Source organism: Lepisma saccharinum, unplaced genomic scaffold (genome assembly GCF_977018435.1).
Source record: "Lepisma saccharinum unplaced genomic scaffold, izLepSacc3.1 HAP1_SCAFFOLD_390, whole genome shotgun sequence".
In the NCBI taxonomy this organism is placed as follows: Eukaryota; Metazoa; Arthropoda; class Insecta; order Zygentoma; family Lepismatidae; genus Lepisma; species Lepisma saccharinum.
In genome coordinates this window covers 15,001-40,299 of record NW_028143095.1, presented here as the reverse complement: position 1 = coordinate 40,299, position 25,299 = coordinate 15,001, and the positions used below count along the sequence as shown (strand labels likewise).

Below are 25,299 nucleotides of genomic sequence, written 5' to 3'. Positions count from 1 at the left end.
GCGGATTTATAGGCACTAAAAACCTCTGAAATAGGCACCAAAATGATGGAAATAGGCACTTAAAAAGGTACGAAAATAAACACAAAAAGCACCCTAAAATTTTTAAAAGAAGACATTAAAATAGAAAATGAATGTGAACTTATTTCAATTTTCTTCTTACAATGCACAGTTATACTGTATTAGCACTTCAGTTTACACATAAAAGTGCGCTAACGATTAACAAACTATTAATACCCTTTAGATCGAAATTCACATTTGCTGGGAATCGTCAGTTAATTAATTCTCACAAAAGAGCTTGTGCTAACGACTGTGCGAATTTGAACAAATCATGAAAAAACAATCTGCACCAATGTAACAAAAAAATATATATTTTAATCAATGTTCCAATTGAGATCCTCAAATCTGGCGAATACCAGATATCAGCTAGTACAACATCAACAAAGCCTTCTTCAATGTAGGGAAAGCCAAATGCACGTAAAGGAAGCTGAAGTATTCCAAAATTGCAGAATAGCCTTTTTGGCACGATTAAGCAAAATAGGCATTTATATGCACTATAAAAATGCGTTTTTGGACTAGAAATACCATGAAACGAACTTTAAACATTAAAGCCTATGTTTTACTACAAATGAATTAAAAAGGCAAATAGGCAAAATTCCACACTCTAGTCATTACTATTATTCTAAGTTCTAACTCGTTGCTTCGCCCTGTGAGACTGCTGGAATGCATATTGTCTGTGCAGTTCCTCTTCGATTGATTGATTTGGTTTATTTACTTCGCTTTTCTGCCACTTTTGGCTAATCGCGAAGATGGGTATGGTATGATATGATGATTTTGATGAAGACACTCACAAAGAACACCCATTTATATTGCTTAAATTATGAGTAAAAGCAAATGTATTGCAATTTTTGCGGTGTCCTCTTTTTTATGACTTTGTCCTCCTTTTTCGCCATGCTCTGTCCTCTTTCTTGAATGTATGTGCCTGGTCACCCTATTTTTTCTTAAATGTCGAATGACCAAGCTGATGGTCCAGATTCTGAGAAACTAGCACCAGCGACTTGAAGACTTGCTCTGTACTTTTTAATCATGATACCATAAGTGACCACACAACAGAGGTGGAAATGGGTTTCAGGGCCCACGGATCAAGAGGTTTATCCAGAATTTTTCATTTGGGACTAATTATTGTATTGAAGTGCATATTTACTGGGAGGTGTAAGGGTAAATATGGAATCAAAGTGTGAAAATATTTTTTTTGTGGAAAAAATGAAGGTTTGTGTAGGCTATACACTTCTTTTCTTCTTGCAGAAACCAAAGAAATCCTGAAATGTGTCAATGGAAAATTCATGTCTGGAGAATTGACAGCCATTATGGGCCCTTCTGGAGCAGGAAAAAGCACGCTAATGAATATTCTTGCTGGATACACGTAAGTATTATACAAATAAATTACTCACCCTGGAAATTGAACCTTGGTCTTCCATGTGGCTAACCAACTGTACCACCATGGCTGCTCTACATTTACTACTACTTTACGTAATTACGAAGAACCCACCATGGGTTATATTCTTTTTTAAAAAAAACCAAAGAAGGTTGTTTGTTGATAGCAGGTAGTTAATTTGGTGACATATCAATGTAGCAATTAATTCTTTCCAGTTAGAAGAATGTAAGACAGCACTGATTCACCAGACAATTTTGCACAACAGTCATCAAGAGTCCCTGGTATGCCATGCATAGTTACTGTTAATTGAAAGTAACTACACTGTTAATGTTGGTTAGGTTTTCACTAGTAATAAATGTTTATAAGTAATAAATGGAAACTTGATGTGACTGATACAGAAACAGTTGAAGTGAAGCAAGAAAAACAGTAATTTCTTTGCTAACAGACAAGAATATTAATTTAATAGGGTGCCAGTACTTCCATGGAGTATCATCACCTTTATGCCTAACATTATAACACATCAAAGATACAAAAGGAATCATGTAGCCATAAGTGTAATTTTACTGCAAAGAAGAAATAATAATAGACCTAATAACAAAAATAGGAAGAAAGAAGCAAGTTGTTTTCTTTTGATGATGTAAACATGACACTTTTCGTAATAGACTCCACAGACACTCTTATTCTCTGTCTGCTGCAACAAAAAATCAATACAAACAAATATTCGTGGTTTCTGATAAATCTGATTGGTTGTTCGAATGGCAGCTGTGTAGCAGGAATTTAGTTCATGTGGTGAAGCCATATCACTCAATGTAGCTGTTATACCGGGTGCTTCAGAAATAATTGACGGCTTACAAAAATTTATGGGAAGTAAAGTATTGAACTTACGTTAATGAAATTAGTCCAGAGCGAACAAGGAACACAAACAGTTTTTCTCTTTACACCTACAAATGTTCAGTGTGTGCACCACGGGTGACACGGCACACATCGACCTGTCGATAGTGTCTATCGTTGTGACGATACGCTTCCTTAGGTCTGCGATATCACTCAGCATCGGTGGGACGAATACCCTGTCTTTGATGAAACCCCACAAAAATAAGTTACACGGTGCAAGGTCCGGCGATCTTGGAGACCAAAACATTGAACAAAACACTGTAAGTGACGTGAGTGTCTCCTAGTGGCAGGAATGTGAACTCTCAGCATAACAAAACATAAATGCATAAACTATTTGTGCATTCCTCGTTCATTTTGGACTAGTCTCATTAACATATGTTCAATAGTTTACTTGCAATAAATTTTTGTAACCCCTCAATTATTTCTAAAGCACCTGGTATTATGAGCTTATACATGTGCAAAATAACACCAGAACTAGCTAATTTATAGGAAGGGAACTATTCTCAGAAGTCACATGGTTTTGTTTACATTAACTCCCTTCTTACAGTGGATGGAGAATAGATTTCAAATCCTCCTGCCGCTCATGGTACCCGGGTATGGATTCTGCAAAATGGGAATTATGCCTGACAAGAAACGTGAATCAGAATTCTACTGACTCTTTTTTTGTTTAGCAGGAGGTCTGGTGTCAGTGGCGAAGTGACTATTAATGGAATTCCAAGGGATATGAAAACCTTCCGGAGGGAGTCATGTTACATTATGCAAGATGACCAACTACAGCCACTACTCACTGTTCAAGAAGCAATGATTGTTGCTGTCAATCTGAAATTAGGTTCTGAACTCTCCCACATACAGAAGCATCTCAGGGTAAGTTATTATTTGCTCTTGTTTGCCTGCTGCATCATCATCAAAGGGGTTTTGAGACTGACCTACAGTTTAAATGAGTACAAAATGCCTACGTCCACTTTATTTTCAATCTGAAATATAGGAATCATTTATCCGTTTTCTTTACAAAACTATAAATTGGCTCAAATTAATTGATCGGCGAGAGGTACACAACTCACCCTTCTCTATAGGGCAATCAGTTCAAATGAACTGGCTTATCTCTCGAGCAGATTCTCAGTACTTTCTGAATCACACAGCCTTGATACCAGATCATGAGGGAGAACTCAACTACTGATCCCCCTTCATAACTCGAACTTTTATTCAAATTCTTTCACCATTGCCCCTTAAAATCTGGAACTCATCTTCAGCATATGTCCTTAAGACACAATTAAAACATTTTTTTATTGGGAGCAAATAGTTAGCACATTAGTGCAAGGTTATACATTAGTGACAAATTGAATACAGTTAACTGCAGAAAAACACTGAAACACCTTATTCACCTTAATATTTCAAATCCCTAAATACTGTCATTAATATGTAAGTATGTGTGTGTATTTTGTTGTATGCCTGTGAGAATAGATTAGACTTTTATTCCTTCATGTATTTTTTTTATTGAGTTTTTCAATTTTTCTTTGTAATTTTATATTTTTCTTTATTTGTTTTCAATATTTCCCTTGTTTTGTAATGGTTTAAATGTTATTTTCTAATTTTCATACACTAAAATTTCAATATAAAGATGGTTAAGTGGTAGAAAAGGCTACAAAGCCTTAACTTCTCCATGATAAACAAGACATAATAAATAAATAAAATTAAAAAAGTGAGATCGGAAGTACTATGTGTCTCAACATGGTATCAAGTCTGGGAGCCCTTAATTACAAGGTGAACACATTACCATTACCCCATGAAAGAGGCCCAGCTTGATCATGGTTTGAGGAGTCAATCAGAAGTTGGAACAAAAACTATAGAGAAAAAAATAATTCTTCTTAATTATCTGGCTCAATAACTGAATCCTCTTCCCAGAAAATGGTAAGTGCCATGCAGCAGTCTTCACCTCTATTGTTAACTTTTTTTTAAGTTGGCAAGAACTGAACTGGTTAGGTTATCCTTGGTTTATGTTGAATCCAGGATACTTACATGAGTCTTGAACAGATTAATTATTCTTTTCTAATTCTTAATTCCGTCTGTATCAAACTTTATCAAACTTTTAGTACTAAAATGACTATTCTTAATGTATTAGAAGAAGAATCCAAACTTTTGTTGGAAGGAGTTACGTGATTATATTATATAATTTGGTTTTACATTATTTTATGACAAATTATCACTGTTTCAGACTTCTTCTTTACAAGTGCATAGATGTCACATATGGCTAACATATCCAAATGGGCATCTACATACATAGAGATAGTCAGTGGCTTTGTCAGACTATTTGATGCAGGTAGTGGCTAAATGACTGTCAAAGAATTGGGTGGAGTGCATCTCCCTACAAAAATTTTATTTTTTATTTTTACATTTTTTACTTGATTCAAATAAGAAAAGTTTGCATAATATTCATCATTATCTACAATTCATTCCATTTATGTCACAAAATTTTCATATTACATTTTGACAGGATGGGCTAACAGGTAGGCAAGCCACATTTTCGGTGGGCCATGAACATATCTAGCCCACCCTTAACATTAGTCCTGGGTACTATATTACTCAATTCCTGAAAGTTGGAAGGGGATAATTGAATAAGTTTTATCCCAAAACGTTACTACATGAGGATTACTACTTTAAAAATAAATAAATTTTTAAAAAAAGCTGACCCAGTGACTGAACACTAAATGGTCGACTTTTGATCTTGCCACTGATATTCCCAGATTGAAGTATTTGTCAGTGTCCATTCATCAATTTTATTAATCATCACTAATACTCATTGTCATAACTAGGCAAAAGTGGCGAAAAGCAACATAAACTCACAAGAAATATAAAAAAAATGCAATAGGTCACACATCATGTTGCACCATGCTCAAAAATGAAATCCCAAATTTGAAATTAATGATACACGTTTGACAAGTTTCAAGTTACTGTTTATTTATAAAAGACATGAGCATTGTTATTTTGCTAAATGGTATCTTAAAGTTTCTAACAAGTAGTTGATATTCTTGTAATTGTTCTCCTTTAACATTTCTTTGCAGTGCTAATATGAATGAGTAGTAGAAACATGTAGCAGACTGCTAAGTGCTTGTTTTTGCATTTTAAGGTGAATGAAATTTTAGAAGCTCTTGGACTGGAACAGTGTCGGAAAACATTAACAGGAGCATTATCTGGAGGACAAAGGAAAAGGCTAGCTATCGCACTGGAACTTGTCAATAATCCACCAATCATGTTCTTTGATGAGCCGACAAGGTATGCCTAGCACAATTACATTTACACAAATATATTTTTAAAAATAGGTTTTAAATCTTATTATTGTACAGTCAAGAGGAAATTGTTATTGTATTGGATCATGAAAGCATCCCCAAAAATCCCAATTATTTGTATTTCTTTATGACAGACAAGTCAGGTGGTGGTAAAAATTAAGAGGTTATACACGACGCAAGATTGTTTTTCATGATGGGTTTTAAGTTGTAGGAATTTCAACATGTTTTAGTCACACTACAATTTACTCCTACTAGCTGTTAGGTATATATCTTCAGCATGTACACCAAGGGTAGTAACTTTCATACAGTTATTGTAATAAGTAACAGTAACTAGGAATATGGTATTTTGTAGATTTTCTTGTACATATATAGAAAAAAAGCTACAGATTTGTACGTCTGTAGAAGTAATGCATGAATTTTCACTTTCAGTGGACTGGATAGTAGCACCTCCAAACAGTGTGTTTCCCTTCTCACCTCCTTGGCACATGGAGGGAGAACAATTGTATGCACCATCCACCAACCCAGTGCACGACTGTTTGAAATGTTTGACCACTTGTACACCCTGTCGGAAGGCAAGTGCATCTACCAGGGCTGCATTAAGAATCTTGTTCCATTTCTGTCATCTATGGGGCTTGAATGCCCTGCTTATCACAATCCAGCAGACTTTGGTAAGTTATATTATTATTATTTTATATTTAATGTCTTAAAAGATTTTCTTTGAAAACTTTAATGGCATCAATTTTTTATGCTCATCATGAATGAAGATTGTATATTCCCTACCATTCTAAAAATATTTTATGTAAAATGTATAGCATTTGGAAGTAAAAGAGAAAAGTTGTTTTCAGTTTGAATAGTGGGAAATTTATGAAAATGAATTTACCCTCCAACCTAACCACTTCAGCATCAAAAACTTCAAATATTCCCTGACCTGACAATCCTCACTTCCAATGCTGGACACAACATTCCTTGAACTAACAAAAATGACTTTGGATGGTAAATAAGATTGAAAAAGACATATCTAAATTTTATATTTTTTTAAAAAAATATTCTCTCGGTACCGGGAGTTCCGGAAAGGTTTCCGAGGTTTGAGAGCTAACGTCACCCTCATCTTTTTCAGGGTCATCAGGGTAGAAGATGAGAATGACATTAGCTCTTGAAAACTCGGCAACCTTTGGAGAACTCGCCTGGTTCATCTATTCATCATTCATTACCAGGAAAACTTCAATATTTACTTTAAAACATACTCTGTTTGAATACTATTACTATTTTATTGCAATGCAGTGTTATACTGTACTTACATTATTCTTCTCTGCTTTTTGCAGTTCTAGAAATTTCAGCAGGAGAATATGGAGACCATTTGAATGCACTTGTAGAGGCAATGGACAATGGAAACTGCAGTGACTGGAGATTACCTGCTGAAACAAAACCAGATATGTATCAGAGTGAGTTTCTGTTTTAAAAATTATCACATTTTAAACTTATGGTAAAATTAAATGTGAAACACTTGAAATAGAAATAAGTCCAATATTCATTCCAGTGATAGCCAACTTACAACAAAAATATTAAATACTTAACAATTACTTTACACTAGAACTTTGATATTCCTTTTTAGTTTCAAGCATGCTTTGGAGATGATGCATAAAAATTCAAAATTTGCTGCTGATTATCTCTTTTACTACGCTATTGCTTTGAGATTTTCGTATCCTCAAACATGTAGAATGAATTTTTTCTTATGCATCTAGTCTTTCTTGGTTGTATTAATTTCACGGCTGGCTGCCTTCTTGGAATTTGCAGCTTGAATCTGAGACTTTATTTTCTATGCCTAATGAAAATCATTTTAAGGGAAACTTCGGTAAATTATTATTGTAATTATGAAAGGTTCAGTCATTGGCATACTCTTGATTTTTCTTATGTGATGTGTCATGATTGGGGCCCGGGACTTTATGTTATAACATATTTTATTCATTTGGCTTCGGATCTAATATTGGGGTGAGATCTTTACATATCTGATAAAAATCAGCCGAAATAGACCAACTTGACAAAGCATATTTTGACATATTTCACCAATTTTGCATTTTAACAACATATTTCTTCAATTTTGTTGTAATAAGACATATTTCTGTATTATTTCGTAATTCTCTCGCACATAATCGGTTATTTCATAATTTTTTCTTCGTAGCTTTAGCACAACGGATACTTCATATTGTCGATGGCAGGATATGGAAAGGCAGGAAGAAAGGTGGTGTCTTTTCTTAGTATAGAACAATAATACCACACTTTTTTTATCCCGCCGACAATTGGTAGCCATGTAAACATTATTAAGGAAAAATGTTCTCTTTCATTGTTGCACGGGAAGTAAAGAAGGTTCGTTCTCATTTCTTTGCCATTTCACAAAAATCAGTCAAAAGTAAAAATAACATTCGGTACATTACAGCCCATACTCTACTCTATCAGGTATAGGAGAAATTTGAGAGTACTGTTGTGCATATTTTTGACTTTACTGGGAATATTTCTGCATTTTTCTGACATATTTGTAATTTTTCATGACATATTTTCCAATTTATATGACATAATTACATACATATTTTACAGTTTTATAGGACATAAAGTCCTGGGCCCTAGTCATGATAGTCAGATCACTTTTTCTTTGGTAATTATTTTTCTAAGCTTGTATTGTATTGTGAAGGATCTGTTATGATAGGTGAAATATTGAAAAGAAAACACAAGAACATCTCACCATATAAACTTTTCAGTGGAAATTTTGATCATTTTGTCATGTTTTATATTGCTTCTTTAATGTCTTGTAATGTGGTGTCATCAGTATGCTGCAGCAAAGTTCTGTTTTGTGAATATTATTCTTACTAAGCGATTACACGAAAACTGAGTGCTGAAACTTTTGTTGCATGTTTTAAAGACAGAACCATTTTTATATGCAAGTCATGATTGCTGTTACTTATTTCAGAATATTTGTCCAGTGGAATGCTGACACCAGTAAGAGCACCAACCATTCCTATTTTTCCTGAAAAGAAAAATCGGAAAAAGAAAGACAGAAAGAGTTACCCCACATCAACGTGGACCCAGTTTTTTGTGTTGTTGGAAAGAACATTTCTACGACTTTCCAGGGATAATGTAAGTTTTTATTAGCATTTTTCTTTACAAAATGTGAAAAATAACAATCTTTAACCCATCTGTGTACTTAGTTGTCAAATCAATGGGCTGGGCAAACAGGGGCAGTGCCAGAAATTTTCGACCGGGTGGGCAGAAGCTGTATATTGATAAATTAAGGTGGGCAGGTATATATATATATATTATATAGGTACATATATGCATGTAAGACACATATATGTACGAGTACGACATACATGTATATGTATCCCCTTCTCTCTTACACTCCCGATTTTCCTTCACTTCTTTTCCCTTTCCTTTTCATCTTTTCTGTTTTACTCCATAACGCCTTCTTATATCTTTCTTTCTCATGTATGTGTGTGCGTTTGGTGTCTTTCCTCTTCCTTTTCTAATCTATTCTCGCATCTTGTTCAACTTCTTTGTCTCCAATGGACACAATTATTTCAAGGTTTGTGTGTCCGCAGCCATACGTTCTAATCACATTCTTTCCTTCATGTCAATGTAGTGAAATAAATGTGAATTGATTGCATCACATTTTGTCCTTCAAGTGCAAAAATACAAGGCACGTACCTATCCCACTTTATATATTATATTTCACCATATGAGTTTTTGACTGAAATTTGGGGGTTAATGATCAGTTTTCTTGGCTTACAAGGTTATTGCAACTGACAAATGTATCTTAATGTTTGCAGTAACGGCTATCGGGTGCCAAAACTTGAGGGCAAGGACAGTTTACTTTTTTGGTAGAAAAGTCTTAGCATTAAGAGGCCATAGTGCGGGTGCAACAAGTGACAAAATGTGGTGCAGGCGGGGGGAACTCTCCTCCTAATCGCCGGTCCTGGATATTTCGATTAAAGTTAATGCCCTATTGGGAATGTAAGCACACACACACGGAAAAAACAGTTATTTGTTCATTCTGCATAAAGTATCCCCAGGCTTATGAAAGGCTATTTTGACAAAATATCGCCCAAAAGTAATAGGGGAGGTAGGGGAAAGTCGGATCACTTTTTTTTAAAACCTCTATTTATTGAATTTCAGTGCCTTTATTATAATTGAAATTATATCCATGAAAACAAGCAAACCTTCATCTACTAGACAAATGTATAAATTACTTTCATTTCTTATTATTTGCTGAGATATTGTAATTTTAATGCACGTGGTGCACTGATCCGATTTACCTCACCTCTGCGGGGTAAATCGGATTGGCGGTGGGGTAAATCGAATCACGGAGATTTTGATAAACAAATACCACAAATAAACTGCTTTCTACCAAAGGCGTTTACACAGCGTTCATGGAACCACCCTTTGCAAGCCTGGCACTGTATCCAATCACCAGCCTGGTGACTTTTTTTTATCGTAGTACGAAAGACTGCAGAATCCACACCTCCACGCTTCGTTCTTCTCACTTCTCTATGTGGGTTTTCCAGCTTGCTTAACCTTGTCTCTTATCCTTCTCATTCTTCTTCTTATCCCCAGGGTTGAGGTAAGGATAATTTTCACCTGATGTCAGGTGAAGTGAAGGAATAGATTTTCGTGCATTTTTCTTCTGTGGTGTCTCCTTTGTGTGCATACCTTCCAGGTTACATTCTCTAATCAGATTTTTCAACTGAGTGTGAAAGTTCGAAATATTTTCTCGTGTCATGCCATTCCTTCTTGCACGAGAAAGATCTTCGGCTTTCCGAATAGAAAGTTCCGGGTGTATTTTCATAAATCCCTGAAACCAATCAATGCTGGCCATTTTGGATTCCTCTTTGAAATTGTTTGGAATCCCTCGGTCAGTCACATACTTATAGGCATACTCACGTACGCTCCTCAGTGTCAAACCAAATCCCCTTTTGGACAGGTAGACTGGACGCACAACTAGAGCTGCTTCAATGTCTGGAGGTATCAGTGGTTGACGTCCAACATTATGCACTGCAACATTTTCAGGTGCTGAAGTTCTTCTTTGAAGGGTTGTAAATGGTACACCAAACACGTCTGAGGCTTTCCGTATAGAATATTATCCTTCTCTAACAGCAGTGACAGCTTCTTCCATAGCTACAACCGACCAGGAACTATAAGGACCATGAGCAGTTTTCCGAATGTAGTTACGAGGCATCTGAAATATAACAAAATGTTGCTATAGCCTACATTAAAGTATGCGTACGCATGTATTGTGTTACAAATTAGGCTGCTGATGATTATAGACAAACAGACTGATTTATTAAAATATAAATATAGCCTACTGGATGCCTCCAGTTATTTCAAAACAATGAAACAGAAAGAGAATTTGAATGATCCGATTTACCCTGAAATACACCTTATTAAAAACCTATTTTTTGTTGGCACTGATTTCTGTGTTTTGTTTAAAATTATCACAAGATCTGGTGAGCCATGCTTAATTCAATGAAATATTACAATTCAAAATAAAATTTACTTAACAAGCAATGAATAGAAGCTTATTCCACGACAATGAAAACTTATATCAGCTGCTTTTTTGTCCGCACAAAAATGCACAACTTGAAACAATGTAGTCTGGAACTCTTCTGGCACCAAACAAACAATGGGTTCTGGCAGTTCTCGTTTCTTCTGAGAGGTGGCAGCACAATGCACACCGCAATGACGCAAAAACTTCATTTCTTGTGTCTGCAAAACTGAGTTCTTTTCAGCCGATCCGATTTCCCCCTACCTACCTAATCAAGTAACATTGAAAAATCTGTGAGCTAAGTTGTTATTCGTTTTCTGAAGTAAGTCTTCGTTACTCATGCAGGAGAAGTGATACATGTATGGTTAGATGAACACATGCACTGAGGTAACAAATAGTTTACATTTTGTAGAATGTGATTTTGGACACAAGGAATTCATTGAAATTGATCACTATAATTCACAATAATATATCACATATCACATAATTCATCTCTTTTTCACAGACGACTTTGGTTTTATGGCGTGACCTTTTCGAAAGCTCAAATGTCAACCTCTATCCTGCACAGTATACCCTGGAAACTTTAATCTTGCAGGCGAACGAGTCTCTAGCGCCTGGAACCACAGTCAAAATAATACTTTGTGGGGGGTTATATTTTCAATGTCTGCATGTATTTGTTTTCCCCCCTTCGTCACGTTCATCTCATCATCATTGAACCCCATTGTCGCTATTACCCAAAATTAGGAGAAGAGTGACTTCACATAGAACAAATCAGTCGAATCAGCAACAACTTTTTCTTCCAAAATTGGAGCTTCGAGAGTTGAGGTGGTACTTTCAATTTCACAGTGTTTCATTGTTGGATCAAGGCAGCTAACTCCGTGAACAATAACGTTGTTTTCCGAATTCTCAAATATACAATACATCCTCTTAAATGCATATTTTTTCCTCCAATGTCATAACGTTGTCGCCTTATAATGAAGAGGTTCTGGTTTCTACTGTCCCCTCCCCTGGTGGAAGCACAATGCACACTGGTTTGGACGCCACTTTAAACTGTAGGTTTAGTCCCGATTAGCCTATCTGAGCATAAAATTCGACTTGAAAATAAATAAACAAAATTTTCTTATGGATACTTCATGACATACCTTTTCATCTTTACTTCATCTGCATTTACAGATTCTGTGGACCTTTTCGGCTAAACCTCTGATGCTTCTAAAGTTTAAACCATTCTCATCAAGATTGATTAGTTCTCTGACTCCCTCAAAACAAAGCTTTCCATCCAACCCCTTCTTCTTTTAATTCTACGTAAGTTAATCACAAGAAAAATTTCATGATTACTTAACTGATAGGTGAAATGTATGTGTGGAACTAGGATGTCTAAATAGAATTAGTCACCCATTATCAATTCAAAAATTCTGTTGCTTTTTCTAAACCCACATAACTGTTACATCAAAATTAATATAGCTACCTCGGTATTGCAGTGGTTATTGTGATTGCTTCTTATTAGTATTTATTAGAACGAATACAAAGTTGTTATTTTGAATACCATGTAGATATTTGAAAATGACAGGATGTAAAATATGTATAAATATAAACATTGTAATGAAATGAAGAAAGAGACACTTCTGGAATTTCAATGTAGACCTAATTAAAAAGTCGAAATAATTTATTGTGTTGCTGGAGGAAGCAACGCTGAGGTTTTTATTTGTTTATTTAGAGATTATTTTAATCATGCGCAGGCCGGGATTTATATATGTGAAGACCCGGAGCTTTCAACACCGAGACCTCATCCCAATCCCCTCCACAGTTTCAATTATAACTTTTTGCCAAGCTACATGAGGTGATTAGTTATACATATACATTTTTCATCACATCCGAAGTACCTAATTTTTTTCATTATGTGATACTTTTCAAAGCAGTTCTTTCCCCAGTGAAGACCCGGAGCTGCGGCCCTCAAGCTCACCCTAAATCCTGATCTTATTTTGACCATACCCTGCATAATTTTGCACCTCCTAAGCTCACTAGCTGCTTCTAATCATAGAAGCATTCAATTGGTTTTCTTGTTTCAAGATCTCTAGTTATTCCTTTTGCTTTCTAATGATAAAGTTAAATCAGCTTCTTATGGGATGATGATATGTGAATGTTTCTAGTATAGATAATATTCATTAGTAAAATATACATGTAATGAATGCCAGAATACACTTATTTATTGCAACATTCACATATCTGTAAGTATATGTACTTAGTGAATTTGATTGGGTGGGCAATCGGGTGGGCACAGGAATTTTTGGGTGGGCACTTGCCCATCCCTGTCGCCGTCCCTGTGGGCAAACCTTTACTTCTCTTACCTGGTTGTCAAATTTGATATGAGTTTAAGTATTGCACATTTCTAACTGATAGTATTTCAAATATATTGCAGAGATTGTGTTATATATTCATGGATAGAGACTTCTTTGACATAGATCTTCCCAATACCTTTCTTTAATTTAGAGGAGGAAGAATTATTTTCCTCCCTAGTTATGATCAATCAATCATAAAATAATCAGGTTGTTACTATGTTTGAAAATCAGAAGCAAGAATCTGTGTGTTAAACTCAATTTGGCTTGCTTTATTCCACCATTCTGACACTTATTCAAAGTTTATTCAAATGTAAAAGTATTCAGGGTTCACATTCACATAAATGAGGGGTTCTGATTGATTTTGTGTGCATGTGCATGTGTTTCACAGATAAAACTAATTTTTGAATTTCACATGAAAGAGATTTGAAAAAATTCACGTTTCACATTAAAAATACAAATAAAATTCAAAACATTATGCAGTGGAATCCTGATTTTTTTTGTTCCCGAATTTGACATTTTCCACCATTATATATTCAATCTTAATACAGGGTGCGGCAGATCCAACTAAGCAGTTTTAAGGAGCAATAAAAAGTAAATCTGGATATATAGAGAAAAAATGTATTTATTTTCTAAATTAGTACAATATACCATTTTACATTCATTTAGTTTTGAAAATAATGTCCTCAAGATGACGGCCGTCAGCATCAATACATTGTTGTAGACGATCCCTGAAGTTTCGAGCAGCTCTTGCACACATATCGTGGGGTATGGCATTCACTTCGTCAATAATCTGCTCTTTTAACTCTGGTAGGGTGTGAGGGCGGCTTTTAAAAACCTTTTCCTTCAGATATCCCCAAAGAAAGTAGTCACAAATGCCCAAATCTGGTGACCGCGCAGGCCACCGGACATCACCCCTCAAAGAGACGAGGCATCCCGGAAACATTTCTCTCAAAACATCAAGTGAAATTCGAGCTGTGTGAGCAGTAGCTCCATCCTGTTGGAACCACAAGTCCCCCAGTCCATGTTCTTCAACAATCTCGTCCATTCTGGGTTGCAGAAAATTTTGCAACATTGAAACATAACTTGTGGAATTCACTGTCACTGTCACTCCTTCCTCCTCAAAAAAAGTAAGGGCCTACCATGCCAAATTGTGATATGGCACACCACACAGTCACTTTAGGAAAATGTTGCGGTCTTTCATGAATAATGCGGGGGTTATGTTCAGCCCAGTAGCAAAAGTTTTGCTTATTCACGCACCCACAAAGATGAAAATGTGCCTCGTCACTACTGAAGAAACCTGCATTCGGAGGGATCTGAGCAAGCATTTGCTCACACAGATTTTTACGGTTGGCGTAGTCTGCTGGGCGTAATTCTTGAGCAATCATTATTTTGAAAGGATGGAACTTCAAATCGCAGTGCAGAATCCTTCTCAAACTGTGATCTGAAATCCCCAATGCAACAGCATGTCATCGAGCAGAACGTTGCGGCGATTGTTGAACTGCTGTTCTCACCCGCTGCACATTTTCTGGCATTCTGAAGGATCTGCGTCAGCCATGTGTATCTCTTCTTAGTGTGCTACTAGTTTCCTCCAACTGCCAAACCCACGACCGAATTGTGTTTGCATTAGGAACGGCATTGTTGCATGGAATGTTGAACTGGCACCGAAAAGCTCGTTGTGTAGCGATCACAGATCTGTTGTTTTCATAATATGCACGAACGGCAAAACCACGATGATCACCGGTCCAGACCATCTTAGCTACTGAAATGGGGTCAACGCCTGAACAAAGGCAGACCACGTGCAACTGCCTACCCCCACCACAGCTCCCGCGGTAATCGATAGAAACTGCTTAGTCGGTTCTGCCGCACCCTGTAGTTCCAACACAGCGAAATGTTATAAAATTTTCCCTAATTGTACATTTTCCTTCATTTTAAGTTTTTCCACTTTGGTCAGCTATAAAACATAAATTCGAGGTTTCATTGTATGGTAAATAGCTGTTTATTGTCTGCTAATTTATCTGTGTTTATTTTCTCAGGTGCTGTTGTACACAAGATTTGCAATACATGTGGTGATAGGGTTCCTAATAGGGATACTCTATTATCAAATAGGAAATGATGCAGCCCATGCAAGAGACAATTTTGGCTTGTTGTTTTATTGTGTTATGTTTTTGATGTTTACTGCTCTTTTATCTGTGATACTTACATGTAAGTGTATTTAAATTTACTACTTATTAATATTTCCATAAAATATAAGGGTTTTTACTTTAGCTACCAAGATACAGGAGATGTGTGTCCATATAAAAGTAGAGTGAATGACAATGGCATTTTGCCGTTTTTTGTGCCCCTGTCAGGGATGCCCTTCCTCCCCTACCTCAAGGTCAATGGCGCATCCCCCAAAAATCATGTCATGCATCCCCCCAAAATCATGTCATGTGCCCCCCCCCCAATCATATCATTCACACTCTCAAACAATATCATAATCAGCACAAAGTATTTAATTACAACAGCATGTAACTTTTTCCTTAGCTTTACTCAACACTATACTTGATCTGCCCCTCCTTCCTAAACAGGAGTGCCCATCACTCAAGACCACCCCTAAAATCATAACCGAGAATATTGCTTGTCTTGTAAAGCAGCTATAGTATAAAAACGTCATATTTTTACATCCATTTCTTTGCAGGCTTTCAAGAATATTAATTCAATAGGATGTCAATACTTTCTTAGTCTTTTCCAGCTTCTCCTTTGGCATGTTCGGTGTCGAAAACGCGTGGATACCATATCGCTAAATACAATCTCCAAAATTGAATGTTCGAACTCTCTCTCCACTACAGAAATCCATTGACAATCCAAGATTTAACGCTTTATCAAGAGCTCTATCTCTCCCCTTTAAATTTAATATTCAATCAATTTTAGACTTACTGTTGATATTGAAGAGTGGATATTGCCTCCTTCAAAAAATTAATTTTCAGTCTCCACACCAGAATTTCCGCAACAGTATAAGACAATAGTAATTCTCAAGAATTGGATACCCCCATCAATTTAATGCTCAATCCCCCCCTAACTAAAATACCAGCCATAATCTCCATAATCTAAGACCTAGAGTTGGATATTGTTCCCCCCTGCCAAATTTAATCTCCCGCAGAATCCACATGTCAATTAAGGCCTAATATGTAAAAGTTGGATATCTCCCCCCCCCCCCCCCCACCTTCGATAATACGTAGCCTTCAACACTTTATTTTCTTCATCTAATGAATTAAATAGGTGTATTTAAGATGTGAAATCTTTACATATATTTTGGCAAAATATATAAATGTTGAATTTTATATTATTTGAAGGGAAAAAATCCCCTCAAAAATCTCGATGGCACAACCTGCACCATAATCCCCCCTGTGGGCACCCCTGGCCCCCTGTCTTGCAAGTAAAATACATGGGGCCCTTAGTGAAAAATCATATGAGCACTAGGCATACTAATGCACATAGGCAATTATGGCCCCAGAGGAGTGGATGTGCATTCAAGAGTTAGTTAGTTAACATATCATCCTCATATGATGTGTTAGTGGGAAAGAAATTCTACTGTCTTTCTGTAGAGTGTTCTCCCAAATAGCCAGGGGTCCTGGGTTTGAATCCCAGCCTGGACATGAGTGTTTCTTGTGAGTGTCCCTTCATCAATTTCAAATCATCACTCATCCTCATCATTGTAATTATCCAAAAGTGGCAGAAAAGCAACACAAAATAACCAAATCAAACAATCAATGTCTCTCCCATAAATTTCCAGCTCGAATTGTGACATTGCTGTCCCGGCAACATTTAGCACACAGAGTTTCTTATTTCTTTCTTCTAAAGAAATACAGTAATTTTGTGCATTCACAAACACTCAGAAAGCAATATATGCAAATCTGTCTGACCAACTTGGCACTGCTTTTTTCATTAAAGTACTGTGTGAAAATGTCCAGTTGAACATCATCCATTGTAATACTAATATATACAATTGAGGCAGATAGCTTGTAACTATGATATTCATATTGATATTATTGGTAATTATTATAGTTTGTGTTTTATTTTATCTCAATATTGACATTTAAAATATGATTTGTTGTGTTAGATGTATATGTACAAACTAATACGAGGGCAAATCTAAAAGTCTTTGCACCTAATTTTTTCTAGCTTGTTATAAGTGTTATTATAAAAGCGAGATATACGAGTGATGCACTAGGCTTTTCTTGGAACGGCCCTATTGTAACTTCTGATTTCTTCCATGGCATGGCACTGTTATCAGTTGACAAAGATGGCCGGAGTGCTCAGGAAGTCCACGCCATATGAGCAGCAAAGTGTTAATTTTTTTATTGTGGAAAGGACAAACAGCCACAGATATCCACAGGGAAATTGAGTCAGTGTATGGGGACAAGTCAAAACAGCAGAGCATGGTGTGGTGTGTCCTTCAGATGAACACGTCGATCAGCTTTCACCATTGCATTAACACAGGTAATTTCGTCCGGTGTCAGCAAGGAACGAGGTTGACCCGATCGCTCATTGTCTCCACATTTTCCTGTTCATTTTCAAACTCCTTGCACCACCACTGCACACTTTGCACTGATAAACACTTGTCCCCATACACTGGCTCTATTTCTCTGTGGATATCTGTGGCTGTTTGTCCTTTGCACTATAAAAAACGAATAACACTTTGCTGCTCATATGGTGTGGACTTCCTGAGCACTCCGGCCATCCTTGCCAACTGATAACAGTGCCGTGCCGTGAAAGAAATCGGAAGTTACAATAGGGCCATTCCAAGAAAAGCCTAGTGCATCGCTCGTATATCTCGCTTTTATAATAACACTTATAACAAGCTAGAAAAAAATTAAGGGCAAAGACTTTTCGATTTGCCCTCATATATGGTTAAACTATGTATAACATTTGTGATATTCTAACATTCTCTCTAGCTGTAACTCTGTTTATAAAATTGCCATCCTTGGATGCAAATAAAAAAAAAAAATAATAATTGAAAAGCACTAATTCGTAAATAAGCCAACACACATTTATATTTATTTACATTTACTTTTTTTCATCCTCAGTTCCAACAGAACTTCCAATTCTCAGGAGAGAACATTTCAACAGATGGTATTCTCTCAAGTCATATTATCTTGCCACAACAATGGCAGATGTACCTTTGCAGGTAATTTGAAGCCTTATTTGTCCACACAATTAACAACTGTGTAAATGATAGTAAAATCTTCACAAAACATTAATACTGAAGTTAAGATGAAATAGGTGAGAGATAAAGTGAAAATATTCTGCTGATGCCATGAGCATCACCATCAAATTGAATTCTTGTTGGTAACGACAGGAACTTAGTATAAAATTAAATAGTGATAGTAATGCTATAATATATATGAATCTTTATCATAAATCAGTCAATAGAATATTGTTGGTTAGTTGGTTATTTTTTTATTATATTATACATATAGGACTAAATCAATACCACTTTGACCCAATACCGATACCAAACTCTTTCAAATTCCCATCAATATTGATGCCTGTTCTTGAAAACTGAAACAATTTAAAGGGAAGTTCAAAATACTTATAAATTTTCTGATATAACTGGATCTAATCCATATCAATCTTCCAAATTTTTATTTTCAAGTATTTATAATTTCACACACAATAATTCTTTAATCACAAAATCAATTTCTCTCTGCAATGCTGTTGCAAAAATCATGAAAAATGCATTTTATATCAGAATCGGTATCAGCTTAACCCTAATTATACACCATACCAGCCATTATCTGTCTCAACTCTCTCCAGTGGTGTATTCTCCCATGTTACCTGGTTTACTGCTGGTATACCAACTTTTTCATGTGCATAAAAATTGATGGAAAAATTGAAATTGTTGGACTTTTGTTTTTGTAAACCAGGTAGCATGTGAGAATACACCACTGTACATCACATAGTTATTATCATATGTTGTGCTAACTTTCTTCCACCTCAATCAAACAATATCTCTGAAAGGGTTATCAGGCTTTCCCCTTTTCCCAGACATGTTGCACATTTCTAGGAATTTGAAAAGTCGTAAATGATCTATATTTTGAACATTGTATAATTTGACTAAAAATAAGTCTTTAAGTTGAAGAAGTAGAAATCACAGGGACATTTCAGAAAAAAAAAATTGGAGGTTGAAAAGTTATGTATTTGTTTTATTAGAAATGTTGTACTTAAAATGCACAATATTGGAACTGAAAATCTGCCAGTTTTACATTATTTGCTAAGATTCCCTAGTACAAGTAACACCACATTATCCACTGTGAATGATGATGTTCTACATTTTGGAGTGTGGCCTACTTTTTGCCTGCAATGATCTGGTAACCCTATTTAGGAGGAAAATCTAGTCATAAGGTGTTGTGACCTCTGGTGTAAAAATTCCATTTTTTTGAAATTTGAAAAAAATGCTCTCATCGAATCATATACCCTTTGGATTAAATAGCAGAATATGAAAACCTACATTCAGACCTGTTTTTTGCATTTTACACTCCACTTTATAAGCTATTTCTATTTTGCCTTCAATTATTCTGATTGAATACTAATTAACATAAATGTATTTTTTTTTCGACTGTCGTAAATATAAGGTTTTATCAATCAAATAAACAGTATCAATTTTCAAGGAGATAGGGGTAAATTGACTGTCTGAATTTTATATATAAGGTTTATATAAGGTTTTATCAATCAAATAAACAGTATCAATTTGCAAGGAGATAGGGGTAAATTGACTGTCTGAACTTTCCATCACTTTACAATGGAGAAAGTTCAATAACAGGCCTCCCCTATGGTGTAGTAGTAATTATCACCTTGTGGAGGCACATTGCACAATGGTATTGATCCCACATTAAACTGCAAGTCCACTTCCGGTTAGCCTGTCTGACTATAAAGTGAATTTAAAACAAACTTTGACAAACTTCTTAAAGTTCTTTAATTATCTAATATGCATGTTTGTCAACATTCTTTTTAATAGTTTACATAACTACTGTTGTATACTAGAAAACTGTGTACGATCACTAACCATGTAAGGTTGTGTCTGATTTTTTTTTTCATGTTTTGAATTACAGATAGTGTGTTCAGTGTCCTATGCAGTAGTGGTGTATTTCATGACCTCTCAACCAAACGAAGGGAGAAGATTTATGCTCTTTGTTGTGATGTGTGTCTCGGTGTCATTTGTTGCTCAAAGTATCGGACTCTTCATAGGAGCCTCAATGACTATACAGGTAAAAAACTGAGTTGAAGGAATACAAACATAAAGAGATTTTTAAGTATAATTTTGCTCCAAACTAGCAAATGTAAACCCCATCTATGTAGATGATGAGCGATGAAAAATATGATCAGTGAAGTGTACAATGGCTTTGTTATTCATGCACATGGTTATATTAACCACAAACAATATTTTACACAATCAGTGCTTTCACCATTCACTCACATTACCGACATTTTTCCAATCAACACACAGTGATGTGCCCAGGGATGTTTTATAAAACATGTTTTGCAAGATAAAGTGCTTTACATGATGTGCAATTTAGAAATTATTATTTTCTTTAAAATAATGAACAGTTTATTCTCTATTTCAATCTCCTATGTGCATGGGTGTCCCAAGGTGAGGTAATGGGGGGCAGAGGGGGTTTGAACTGCTCAGTTAGCCTACTCTGAAAATTTAATATCATTAATTTCAAATTAGAAGAAAAACGAAAATAAATAATTATTTTGATACTCAATAAAGAAACTATATCTAGAAGACAGCTCATTCTAAAAAACTTACTCATTGCCTTTCTGGCTAAGGAACATACTAGAAAGATATTGAAATTGATAGTGCTTGAAATTTCTATGTGGAACAACGAGTATGCTCTGTAGAACAGACAACAGCAATTAAGTTCAATTGATTAACATTCCACCAGAATAACCAACAGGTGAAAATGAGCTAAAAATTTGAGTGCAAAAAGCAGGAACCACATCAGAATTTCATATTTTCTTATTTTAAGAATTAATGAATTAATTAAAAAGATTTGGTTGTGGCAGCACTTGCACCCTGTACACAATTTACAGTATTAAACACCTTACATCAAATCTTAACTGATAAATTTTAAAATGGGATGTAAAAGTCCATTGAGCAGAATTTTAAATGCAGAGTTGTAAAAGAACATACAAATGACAAATACCAAATACAATTAAAGAAGTATGGAGACATTAAAATACATTATTATAGACAGTATAAAGGGCCGATCTTCCCAAAAATGTAAAAATAGTAGTTAAAACACTGTCCACACATGTGACAGGGAATCAGGAAGATGTCAATATTGACTGAGGACTTTACATTTAGCAAGAAAATGACATACAGTTAAGTAAACACTGTAAATAAGACATAACAGAGAGTTTAGCCCTTGAAGCAGATAAAGAAGGCTGTGTCCAATCTGAAGCTGCGTGAGGATGACATTTTTTCAACAAGAGGAAAGGTACAAAGCTTACCAGAGACTTACATTTGGATAAATATGTTTATTGTCAGATAGGCTATCTTGGTCTTCCTGCCACATGTAAGAGAGTAAAGTGTTGCTCCTAAGAAATGTGTATAAGGACATCCTGCTTAAGAAATACTTGGTAGCATCATCTGCAGAATCATTACCCTACCTTTGATGTCCACATGGCTTGGGACAAAGCAGTTGAAAGATATGCTACAACTATTGGGTATCTGGATGATTAATATTCCAGGTTCTAGAGAACACTAAGCAATTTTGGGATGTGATGCTCCAGTGCAAAACCGGGTGCTTTAGGATTGCATGCAGTTCTGTTGTATAGATGGAACCAGTAGGGTGTACACCAGAACTGTAGCTTTCACAGTTGACAACTAAGACATAATGCATCTGATTTGGACCCATCCATATAAAATACCATAAAATTGGAGTACTTGGATCAAAGGTTCAAAAACTCTGCTAGTATTCTACCATATGCATAACTGCTTTCATCAGACAGATTAGTGAAAAGTCAATATATGGTGCAAGAAATTCCAAAGTAGGTATTGGTAACAATAGAGGAGAAACATATGGAAAATAACTTTCAATTTGAGGGTTGAAAGGATCTTGTCCTCATGTAAACCAAAAGGCCCGATAGCTCGAAAATGTAATCAATAGATATTCAGTCGTCTGTATTCTGAAACTGTATAGTGGAACCATAAGCAAAAAAACCTGTGCAGACCTGCAACTCCTGTGCACCGTACTTCCACGTGGAGGGTAGGGGCAGGGTGGAGCATGCTTTATTATGGCCAGAGCTGAAGGGAAAGGTGCACGGAAACTTTTCGTCGAAGGTTCTTTTCCTTGTGGTCGCTCTATAGTAATTGAGAGATACAAAGGTCTATAGATTGCATATGGAGGAAATAATTTAGAATGAGACACTGATGTATCAACATTCAACTAGAGATTGGACTGGTTGGAAATGCAGCAGAAAACAATTTGAATACCAGCATGATGAACACCAGCAAGGAAGTAAAGTCAAGAAGGACTGATATAAGAATAAGCAATTAAACTATAGTCAAACTGCAGTCTGAATATTGTAGGTTAGAGATGGTAAAGAATCATTCTAACATGTGACTTAAGACTTGGCTAGACTTTTAGCTGATGCCAAGGCTGCTGTTTTCGAAAAACTGCTATGATATTTCAAAATCTGAAAAATTTCATGTGCTTAGAATTCCTTTTAGAGCATTCATGTGGTTTGCTGTCACTGTTGCCTAGATATTCTCAATAGTTTCATTGCTACCTGAGCCTATTAAACTATTAATATCTAGACAACAGCGAAAGCAAACCACACAAAGATTCTTGTAATGCTCTGGAAGGAATTCTAAGCATATGTAACTTTTCAGATTTTGGAATATCATAGCAGTTATCGAAAGGAGAGGAAAATTCGAAAACAGCAGCTTTGGCATCAGCCAAAGGTCCAGCCAGTCACAGAAAAATTGAGAACTCAAACAGAAATATTTCACATGGTGAAGATGAGATTGCTGTGGTATACCAAGAAAGCAGAGATCTTTCACGAAATGCAGGGAAATCTTCATATCCCAGGGTACAAGTCAAGTTCAAGATAAGAATGTTGTCTACAAAAGTGCACACACCTGCTTCTCAGATGCGGAGATGGAAACAGTCAATTGAGACCCCTCAAACAAAGGTTAATTGTCAGTTACAGTTGAGACTGAGGTGAGATTCCATGAAACACAAATATAGACAAATTCAAAATAACTGGATACACTAAACCAGGAGCTCCACTGAATGAAGTAGTGAAATCAGCGGCTTCCATGTGCAAGAACTATGGAAGCAAAGATTGTGTAATCATAATGGGTGGATCAAACAATGTCGCCAAAAACGAAGCAAAAAATGTGATACCAGTGCTAAAAAAGTGCCTCGAAAGTGTACAAAACACAAATGTCATTGTCACAGAAGTCCCACATAGGTATGATCTCATTCCAACCTCTTGTGTAAACATGAAAATTGAAAGGGTAAACTCAAAAATCTCGAAATTGTGCAAATTCTTCCCCACAGTAAAAATGTTGAGTGTCAACGACATTGGTAGAGAAGGGCATACTACCCATGGTCAGCATCTGAACAGAAGAGGCAAAGACGTTCTGTGTAATAAACTCTGCTCACTGCTGAACAATTCATCCCCACAAAACAGCAATGTTACCATAGTCCTCCCTGCACCTCAATCTATGGAAAGGAGAAGGAAACAATCCTAGTGCAAGTGCTGAATAGTGAAAATCATCTCGAGAAAATAACTGAAAAAGATGCAGTTGAAAGGGAAAAGGTAACAAACAATACTAACAAAAAGGTGAGTAAAGAATCTTTGTGTAATGTGCTCCACCGTGAAGATGAAGTGAGTGACAACTCACTGGAAAAAAAATGAAAAATCTGAAATTGCGAATACAAGTGATGGAGCTCTAAGACTGTCAAGAAGGGGAAAACGTGTACCACAAAAATTTCATGAAGATTTTTTATTGTAGAACCAAGTGACAAGAGTGATGTTAAAAAAACAAAAGAAGGGAAAGGTGCTCATGATAAAAAAGTAAATGCAAAAGAAAACACATTAAATATATTTTATCAAAATGTACAAGGCCTTACCACAGCAAAAAAGCTTAATTTAGAAATATTTATGCAAAATGAATTATGTAACATTGATGTAATTTGTCTGACAGAACACTGGCTGCGAAAAGATGATTTTAACTACATAAACTTTCCAAATTTTACCCTAGCAACTAGTTTCTGCAGAGAAAATAAAATCAGGGGTGAGTCATGCATATTTGTAAAAAATAACATTAAGGCAAAAGAGAGCAAACAATTCAACTACCTGAATTAGGAAAAAGAATTTGAAAGTGCCGTAGTTGAATTTCCACAACTTAGGCTAGTATTAATTTGTGTATACAGAACACCCGACAGTAATATCAACAATCATCCTTTACTAGGAACTAGATGAAATATTAGATGCTTATTCCAAAAAAAAAAAAAAAAATTCAAATCCATACTAATAGGAGATTTTAACATTGATTTTGTGAGTCAAAATATAGGAAATGAGATAGAAATATTCATGAAAGCTCACAATCTGACAGCAGTTGTGAGAGTACCCACATGAATCACATCAACTTCAAAAACAGCAATTGATCAGGTTTTCTTAAACACCAACTTATTTGTATACAGTGTCAATACAATTAGTACTGGCTTTTCAGACCATGAGGCACAATGCATAAAAATTACTGCAGCACAAAACACAAACCAAACACACACACTATATAGACACATAAATACCAGAAAAAGAGAATTT

The 25,299-nt window shown here is 35.7% G+C and overlaps 1 protein-coding gene across 4 annotated transcripts in view; it reads left to right on the top strand.

Moving 5' to 3' along the window:
- LOC145982756 (ATP-binding cassette sub-family G member 4-like) overlaps window positions 1-25,299 on the top strand; it is a 57,451-nt gene that overhangs the window by 19,051 nt on the left and 13,101 nt on the right. For 2 of the 4 annotated variants that reach the window (XR_014441142.1, XM_083116124.1), the window contains exons 2-10: window positions 1,303-1,420; window positions 2,995-3,187; window positions 5,448-5,593; window positions 6,037-6,275; window positions 6,930-7,049; window positions 8,570-8,736; window positions 15,507-15,675; window positions 18,540-18,640; window positions 20,565-20,720. Coding sequence is in view for 3 of the 4 variants with exons in the window: in XM_083116124.1 (XP_082972250.1) it covers window positions 1,341-1,420; window positions 2,995-3,187; window positions 5,448-5,593; window positions 6,037-6,275; window positions 6,930-7,049; window positions 8,570-8,736; window positions 15,507-15,675; window positions 18,540-18,640; window positions 20,565-20,720 (1,371 nt within the window). In the remaining variant the exon portion in view is untranslated. The remainder of the gene's footprint in view (window positions 1-1,302; window positions 1,421-2,994; window positions 3,188-5,447; window positions 5,594-6,036; window positions 6,276-6,929; window positions 7,050-8,569; window positions 8,737-15,506; window positions 15,676-18,539; window positions 18,641-20,564; window positions 20,721-25,299) is intronic. The other 2 variants (XM_083116125.1, XM_083116126.1) reach the window with 2 other exon arrangements.